This window comes from Muntiacus reevesi, chromosome 11 (genome assembly GCF_963930625.1).
Source record: "Muntiacus reevesi chromosome 11, mMunRee1.1, whole genome shotgun sequence".
NCBI classification, from domain to species: domain Eukaryota; kingdom Metazoa; phylum Chordata; class Mammalia; order Artiodactyla; family Cervidae; genus Muntiacus; species Muntiacus reevesi.
In genome coordinates, this window is record NC_089259.1 from 30,703,851 (window position 1) to 30,713,080 (window position 9,230).

Here is a 9,230-nt window from a genome sequence, read left to right on the forward strand (position 1 = left end):
TGGTGCAGGTTACTGTCCATGGGGCCGCAGAGTCAGACATGACTGACTTCACTTATGTGCCAGGGGCTTCCCTCATAGCTCAATTGGTAAAGAATCCACCTGCAATGCAGGAGATCCCGGTTCCTGGGTTGGAAAAATCAGCTGGACAAGGGATAGGCTACCCACTCCAGTATTCTTGGTCTTCCCTGGTGGCTCAGCTGGTAAAGAAAGTCACTCAGCTGTCTGACTCTTTGCGATCCGATGGACTATACAGTCCATGGAATTTTCCAGACCAGAATACTGAAGTGGGTAGCTTTTCCCTTCTCCACGGGAACTTCCCAACCCAGGGATCAAGCACCTGTCTTAGGAAGTTTATTTTTTGGGGGGGCGGGGGGAGCAGAATTCGTTCCATCAACTTAAACCAGATGTCATCTTTGATCCCAAGCACTTTCACACCCTTCCTTAACATGTTATCAGGGATGATTCAACTATGATTCAAGGTAAATGAAGGACAAGCATAAATTCCATCAAATGAAGAAAGTCAAGTATGGGTGTTTTGGACCAAGGCTCTAACAGTGGGGAGAAAACATCCTTTAAACAAGCTTGGAATTGTTTACCGCAGAATACTGAAGGCAGGGGAGTGGGATGGGATCAAGCCCCTACTGGATGTTTACCACATCCAATTAAAAATACCCAGGAAGTAACAGAACCTCAAATGTGCTCCAAATACACGAAGTAGCTTTAAAATATTATTATTACTATGAAGCAATAAATCCTTCCCCAACACTCTCCCCTCATAACCTTGGCAACTTACTTGACTTGTGCCTCTGCTTCCTTTCATGCAGATGGGCAAAACTGAACTTATTCCAAGTTTTTTTTAGTACATTTTGTTAAGTGCTTAGAAGGCCACATTAGTGTAAATAAAACAGGTCTTCTGGTTTTTAACACTCCACTGAGCACTGCTGCATGAATGGTTTAAAAAGCTCAGGCTTCAAAGTTAAGTTACTGATCCTCAAAACACATCTATTTATGATGCAATTAGGAGTAATCAACTTTTCCTGAACTTAACTATAATGCAACAGATAATCTTTCATTCATTATATCACCCCCCCACAAGGATTTAATAGGCTATTTTCCGAGAAGTAAAAATAATTTATAAATAATATCTGTCAATTTATTAAAAAATGGAGCATACTGAACAACAAACTATCTTACATCTTTAAGAAAGAAAAAACACTAAATTTGAAAAGACATCACCCACTGAATTTGGACACAACACCTCTACTCAATTAAGAGAAATATTTGTACAGTCCATGTCTTTATTTTTACACCCTTCAGGCCATGAATTCATAGGGAATGGGTTCCAACAGTTCAGGTTCCTTTCCATTGGTCCTCACAAAGTGTGCTTCTCTGGGTGGAGCAGGCTAAAAAAACACAAGGGAATAATTAAATCAAGTACTGTAACTCAATTTCAAACTGCCCCCAGAACCAGTAACACACTCAACAACAAGAAACCCTGCCAAGCACTCACCTGGCGCTTCAGCTGAACCCAAGTCCCTTTCTCTTTGGCTTCCTTCTTTTTCTGATCATTTTCCTTCACACGTTTTAGGAAGCTATCTCGGCTCTTAGAGTGCTTAATATGCTCGATACGCACATTAATTCTCTTGGCAAGAATCTTGCCTCTGGAGAAAAAAGAGCCTTGTAAGTGCTTCATCAAAAACACAGCCTAAATTCAGAGAATCCTTTCACTGGTTTCACTTTAAACCATGAACCTCTAACCACAGACAGGATAAACCAACAAGATGACAGCAAATTTACAGTCATTTATTAAATCTTGCTGACTTGGGTGTTGAGGCAAACATTCCCACTCATCAGCTCTAGTCTGTGAGATGACAGACTCTGAAATACCAAATAATTTAAGCAAAACCAGACCACTAATAAAATCTACAACTTATTAAACTTCTTACTTTCTGAAAACTATAACTACTTAGTTAACATACTCCACAAGACTTTAACATTGTAAGATGCAAACTAAGTTTATTACAATGTTTCCTCTGACAGGTTACAAGACAAACACCCAGTTTGCCTGAGTTTTAAAAGGTTATTTCCTTTGCCCCACTTGAATGACCAATAAAGACATAAGTCAAATTGGCAAAGTGAAAGGGGGTGTGAGGCAATACACAAAGAATTAGACCTTACTTACTTAACTTGTTTGTTTACAATGATGCCAACAGCATGCTGGGTAACATTGTAGACTCTCCCAGTTTTGCCATGGTAACATTTGTGGGGCATTCCTTTTTGAACAGTACCCATTCCCTGTTTAGAAAGGAAATCAATGTTATGCCAGCCACTTCCTCCCTCCTTTTAAACCCAAAGTAAGATATTTTAATTTGTTTTCCTTAAAAGGCAACTCAAGAGCTCTCAGAGCCGGTGAAATGTCATTTTCACATTGCTTTAAGCAATCAAAAAGACAATCATCATTAAGCTCTGGAGTGCCAGGACACATACACTCAAGTTCTTATGATTTCCCCCCTAACTTTTCCACCAGCTGTTAAAAGCAAGTAATGAGAAAATTCTTAAGACTCAAAAATAGCATTTTAAAAGCTTCTTTTTGAAAGTAAAATTACAATAGCCATTCCATACTCTAAGGAACTCCTCAGTAAATGGATTTCCCCTCAATTAGGACGATAAAAAGATACAATACACACTGTTCAAATTTCAATATTAAACACAACTTCTCTAACTTCTAATGTTACTCTGTGGTTAACTCTCCAGTTTTATAATTTACCTTGATATCTACAATATCACCCTTCTTGTAGATTCGCATGTATGTGGCCAAAGGAACAACTCCTGCAAAAAAAAAAAAAAAAAAAACCACCCAAAATAGTCAATATCAAGAGTAAAAGAAATACTTATTAGCCTTCAACACACTGGTTGTTGGCTATTAGAAGTACTTTATCTTGATAGCCAACAATTTAGAAATTATATATAAAATGCATGCTTTGTATTTATTAAAAGGTAGATGCTGATTAATCAATATCATTTATTAAGAACACATTATATGAACTGCAACACACAGGTAATAAAACAGAAGGAGGGTGGCTCTACTCACCATGTTTTCTAAAAGGCCTAGAGAACATGTAGCGGGTGCCCCTCCTCTTTCCCTTTGTGTTGGTCATTTTGGCGAATTACTGAAACCAGAAAAGCATAGAACAGTCAAATACAGTGTCAACACTGACATCTCCTTTAACCAAAAAACATGTAATTACAAATGCACTCATATCAGTAGCAACATCAGAATTAGGCAACAATCTACAAGGTTGGCTCACCAAGCAACAGCTCTTATAAAAGGGTAAAAAGCAGTAATTTTACCAAGATTCTTGCAAAACTTGCCTAAAAAGCCTAAGAAGCAGAACTGGATTTCAGAATCCGAACCAGTACTTTCCCTACGAGAATATGAAAACACAACAGGACTCTGGCATACTATTTCTGAGACTGCCAAGAGCACTGAATTACTTTAAGGCAAAGCACAATACTCAGTCTTTTATTTTTGTGTATTGGATAAAACCCCCTTTCAACCTACAGGTTTCTCTTATACAGCAGCCATTAACTATCAAAAATCTCTAACTTGCTTCACATATCTAATTACTCAGTTGTTTAACAGAAAGTGTAAGGTTTATCTACATGCTGTTAAACTTTTCACTTTGTTTCCCAAAAGGTCAAAATAATGATTTTAATTGCTTCAGATCACCCAAGAGAACTACCATTGCTGGCAAGTGCTCCTACCACAAGGAGAACACAAGTTAGAACACAGTGTTCTAACCTAAACCAATCTCTCAATATGTTACCATATCTTCAAGAAAAGGGACTCCCAAAGAATCTTTTTCATATGACTTGCCTGGCAAGGAAACAGAATGTTTTAGCTAACCCATCAAAGTTAAACCACTGTGCACACTCTTACTTCACATATTAATTACTCTGTAATGATCTATATGGGAAAAGAATATTTTAAAAAAGAAAAACATATGTATAACTGATTCACTCTGCTGTACACTACAAACATTGTAAATTGACTGACTATATGCCTATAAAAACTTTTTTAAAAAGATTCACAACAAAAAAGAAAGTCAAGAAGAATCTATTAAGCCTAAATGCTGCTTCAATTCTCAACCCTATGTTTGCACCAAGTTCATATAAACTCGCCTTACGTTCACAAACAAGGAGACATGCTCTGTGAGTATCAGTAATGGAAGTCATCTCTTCACTACTGAGCCACTAGTTAGAAATCCATTCACGACCCAAGACACATGACTTGCCTTTCCCAAAATCAAAAAGAGATCCACTACAGAGCGCATCTCGCAGTTTGGGCAACTCTGGCAGCTGGCTGCTACAAACTAGCCTGCCAGACTCCTCTGTCCTGGGATTTCCCAGGCAAGAATGCTGGAGTGGGTTGCCATTTCCTTCTCCAGGAGATCTTCCTTACCCAGGGATTGAACCCCGGTCTCCCGCATTGTAGGCAGACGCTTTACCGTCTGAGCCACCAGGGAAGTCTACAACTAAACAAAAAGACGCAAAAACTAAGGCTAAGTAGTTTCTCACCTAAATGCCCCCCCAAGCTTCTTAAATCAGACACAACTATTCAGGAATCCCTTCGTTCTACACTTGCTGCCATGCATTAATACACCCGTAGCCAACAAAAGCATTTTCCTTTTGTCCAACTGGGGCCCCGGGACCACATTTAAACGACCCGAAATCACTCCCTATGTATGAACGACTAACGGTCTGGGTTTCTTAGTCCAGGTGGACTCTGGGCACCTCTGCAGTTCTCCGACAAGGACCCCAGGCTTCCACACACACACACACAGGCCTCGCCAACCCGTTCCTACCACCCTGAAGCCCCTAGCCCGCAGCACATATACTTCAGCTTCTGCAACGAGGATAAGGATGCCACCCTGAAGGTATTCGAAAAGAAAGGGTCACGCGGCCCCAGAGCCGGTCCGAGGAATCCCAGGACACAGGGGCTGAAGCCGTGCAAGCGCAGGAGGGACCAGTTCCCTTGCCCCTACAGACCCGAGTCATGTCACCCAGGGGCCGCGGCCCCGCTTCTCCCGGGCCCATCCCCCTCCGCAGGTCGCGGCCTCGGCCCAGCTCCGCGCTCGCGGTCGCGGGTCTGGATGGACACGGCCCCACCACTCGGGGCAGTCGCCCCCGGAGAAGCTAGACAGCCTCTCTAGGGCTTCATGCGCTGCCTCAGCCACCACAGGGTTGAAACTCACGCCTGAGGGGCCGGGGGAGAGACGGGAGGCAGCGGGAGCCACACGCGGGCCTTTACCTGGAAGATGGCGGTTCCGGCCGAAAAGAAAGAGGCGGGGCCGCGCATGCGCCTTTCAAGGGCCTGTGGGCTGCCCACGGCGCTGCCTGAAGAAACGCCGACCGACAGCCATTCTTTCCTGGGGGGGGAGGGTATTGTCCCTGAGGACGAGGGGAGCCTGTGAGGATACTGTCCTTTCTTGCGAAAAAGAGGGCGAGGTAATCGACCGACACAGGCTGACATTTGGCTCTCGCCAGACAGCCCGGAAAGGGGCCTTCAAAGGCGTCCAACGGGCGCTGACGTCCCGAGCGTGCTGACGTTAGCGTCTGCGTCAGACGCCACGCCGGGTGCGGGCATGTGCGAGCGTCCTCGGGCCGCACCCGGGCGCGCGTGGTTTTAGGTTTGTGCTCGCTGCTGCAGTCTGTGGGGATGGCTACGTGGGGAGAAAAGCCAGGCTATAGTGAAGAAAGCGTATTGTCCGGTTTGTACGTGTTCCAAACCTTTTTTTCTCTTAATGCGTAAAAGCATACTACACACCTTTTGGTAGGTTCGTGCGTGTTACAACCACTTTGGAAAGTCACAGGGCAAAATCTAGTGAAACGGAAGATGTACGAATAATCAGATTCCGGGGATTTCCCTGAAGGTCCAGCGGCTGGGACCCCGCTTTCCCAATACAGGGGTCCCTGGTCCCATCCCTGGTGGAGGAGCTCGATTCCTATCTGCCGCAACTAAGAGTTCTTGTGTTGCAACCAAAGATTCCACAGCTTTCAATAAGGATCCTGCTTGCTGCAGCTAAGGCCCTAAGATGGGATGGGGGGTGGGGGGCGGGGAGCCAAATAAAGAACTCTTAAAAATACCAGGTTCTGGCATTTTTAGTTGTTCGTCGTTACAATCACTCCCTTCCAGCTCCTACAGGTCATCTTCCCTTTCTTATGATTCTGCTTGCTAAGGCTCCTTGGATAAACGCAAGTCTGCCTTCTCCCTGACCGCGTCTCCACAGCTGAGCGTCATCCTCAGCGACACATAGGTCAACTGCAGTCACTATAATAAGTCATTTCTGGGCTGTAGTTTGCGCACATGGCCTTTGTTTTCTTCAATAGATAGCAATGTTAAGCCATGTGGCTCAGATGGTAATGAATCTGCCTGGAATCTGCCTGCAATGCGGGAGGCCTGGGTTCGAATCCTGTATCAGGAAGATGCCCAGGAGGAGGGCATGGCAACCCACTCCAGTATCCTTGCCTAGGGAATCCCATGGCGGTCTAGAGTCCATAAGGTCACAACTGAGAGTCGGACACTACTGAGCGACTAGCTTGCACGCACACACATACACACGATTTTAGTTAATTTAAATCCTGGGAATTCCCTGGTGGTCCAGTGGTTAGGACTCTCTGAGTCCACTGCAGGGGGCATGGATTCAAACCTTGGTCTGGAAACTAAGATCCTGCACTTCAGTTCAGTTCAGTTGTGTCCGGCTTTTTGATACCCAATGAACTGCAGCACTCCAGGCTTCCCTGTCCATCATCAACTCCCAGAGCTTGCTCAAACTCATGTCTGTCAAGTTGGTGATGCCATCCAACCATCTCATCCTCTGTCGTCCACTTCTCTTCCCACCTTCAATCTTTCCCAGCATCAGGGTCTTTTCCAATGACTCAGTTCTTCCTATCAGGTGGCCAGAGTGTTGGAGCTTAAGCTTCAACATCAGTCCTTCCAATGAATATTCAGGGTTGATTTCCTTAAGGATTGGCTGGTTTGAACTCACAGTCTGAGGGACTCTCGAGTTTTCTCCAACACCACAGTTCAGAAGTTTTGACAAAATATGGAGACTTTTGACAAAACGTAGTCCACTGGAGAAGGGAATGACAAACCATTTCAGTATTCTTGCCTTGAAAACCCCATGAGCAGTATGAAAAAATCCTTGAAGCTGCGAAGTAAAAAAAAAAAAAAAAAAATCCTTACTTATCATAGTAAAATTGCTTTATGTCAAATTTCTGTTTTTTAGCAGATCCTGTTATTTATGTCACTCATCAGTAGATCTGGACTAAGGGTAACAAATGGTATTACTTTTATCCTAAGAAAAACATAATTAGTATGGAAATAATAGTATAACAAAATGAATTCCAAAATTAAATGTGTTCTTGCTGTGGCCTACCGTTTTAGACTTTGTACATATGTATTTGTGCATATGTACGTGTATATTATATATATATCTTAGTACATACATGTGTACATATGGGTGTGTGTATTATACATATATATATGTCTATATACATATATTTGGGTAGGGAGGGAGAAATTGAGGTAGAATTTTTAAATATATATACCCCGAAATGCACAGATCCTAAGTGATCATTTGGATGATTTTTGACTAATATATACAATCTACTATATACAATTAGTGTATATACAATATACTAATATATACTATCTATGTATACAATTAGTATATAAACTAATATATACAATCTTATAACCAATATCTCCAAGAAAGATTAGAACATTGCCCTTCCGTCAATAATTCCCTGTGCTTCTTCTTCCCAGGTAATCCCCCTCCCCTAATCCAATATTCCGATTTTTATAACCATAGATTCATTTTACCTATTCTTAAATTTCACATAAATGGGAATGTATGTACAGTATGTACTCTTTGTTGTCTGGCTTTTTTTTTTTTTCAACTTAGTGTTTCTGAGTTTCAGTTATGTTGTTGCTAGTATCAGCAGTTGAATTTATTTTTTATTGCTAAGTAGTAGTCCGCTATATGAATATACCACAGTTTGTTTATACCTTCTTCTTTTAATGGAAATTTGGCTGCTTTTTCCCCCCCTTAATTTTATGCTGTATGAATAAGTGTTAGTCACTCAGTTGTATCCAACCCTTTGTGACCCCATGGACTGTAGCCCGCCAGGCTCCTCTGTCCATGGAATTTTCTAGGCAAGAATACTTGCCCTTCCCTTCTCCAGGGGATCTCCCTGACCCAGGGAGATTGAACCCTGGGATTGAACCCTGGGATTGAATCCCTGGGATTGAACCCCAGGTCTGATGCTGGGAAAGATTGAAGGTGGGAAGAGAAGGGGACGACAGAGGGTGAGATAGTTGGATGGCATCAGTGAACATGAGTCTGAGTAAACTCTGTGAGTTGGTGATGGACAGCTGCTGCAGTCCTTGAGGTCGCAAAGAGTTGGACACAATTGAATGACTGAACTGAAATATTCTTGAGGATATGTTTTCATTTCTCGAGTAAATACTGAGAGTATTGCTTGATCTTAAGGTATGTCTAACTTCAGAGAAAATTGCCACATGGTTTTCCAAAGTGAACCCTTATTTTACTTATTTAGCATTTTCCTCTGAAGAGAGACTACAGCATTTATTTTTAACTCAGGCTTTTAAAGTAGGTTTGTGTCATTAGCTCCATTGTACAAATCTGAAAACCAAAGTGGTTTCCTAAATGTCTGATGGTCAGTTTATTCCATTTGAGATCATTAACTGTAAAAAGATAAGAAAAGGCTTGAAACGTAAAAAGAAATGTGAAGTAAATTAAATGTAGAAAGTAGGAAAACTCAAAATTCATACAATATTTATAAGCATCTAGATTAAAACAGGTACCGTTCTGAGGGATGTTACCATAAAAATGAATAAAACATGATCCTTGCTCTCAAGGACTCCAAAGAGCTTGGTGGAAGAGGAAGGCCACAGACTGTTCCAGGTGGACTAGGAGAGGACACGGAGTGTGAGCAACACAGAAGTTCTGTGGCTGATCCACTGCGCCAAGGTGAGTGGACGGGGTGGGATAGAAGAGTCCCTGGGTGAGAAAGGAAGCTTTGCAGAGAAGGCTGAACTTGATGAAGGAGGCAATGTGTGATCAGAGAAGAAGTATCAAGGGTATCATTGCTTGTGTAAAGGCATACAGATGGATAATAACTTTAAAAACTCAGAGAAATGAAAG

General features: G+C 42.4%; 1 protein-coding gene and 2 non-coding genes across 3 annotated transcripts; all 3 read right to left on the bottom strand.

The window, feature by feature from the left end:
- Nucleotides 1-1,131: 1,131 nt before the first annotated feature.
- On the bottom strand, nucleotides 1,132-3,176 carry RPL21 (ribosomal protein L21). The gene is made up of 5 exons (XM_065902233.1): nucleotides 3,092-3,176; nucleotides 2,768-2,829; nucleotides 2,183-2,295; nucleotides 1,511-1,661; nucleotides 1,132-1,403 (listed from the first exon to the last, which is right to left on the bottom strand). The coding sequence occupies exons 1-5, from the start codon at nucleotides 3,156-3,158 to the stop codon at nucleotides 1,314-1,316; spliced, it is 483 nt and encodes a 160-aa protein (XP_065758305.1). The 5' UTR covers nucleotides 3,159-3,176; the 3' UTR covers nucleotides 1,132-1,313.
- On the bottom strand, nucleotides 2,023-2,149 carry LOC136144553 (small nucleolar RNA SNORA27). The gene has a single exon (XR_010658579.1). It is a non-coding gene; the product is annotated as a small nucleolar RNA SNORA27 (small nucleolar RNA).
- On the bottom strand, nucleotides 2,396-2,466 carry LOC136144544 (small nucleolar RNA SNORD102). Its single transcript, XR_010658572.1, has one exon. It is a non-coding gene; the product is annotated as a small nucleolar RNA SNORD102 (small nucleolar RNA).
- Nucleotides 3,177-9,230: the final 6,054 nt, after the last annotated feature.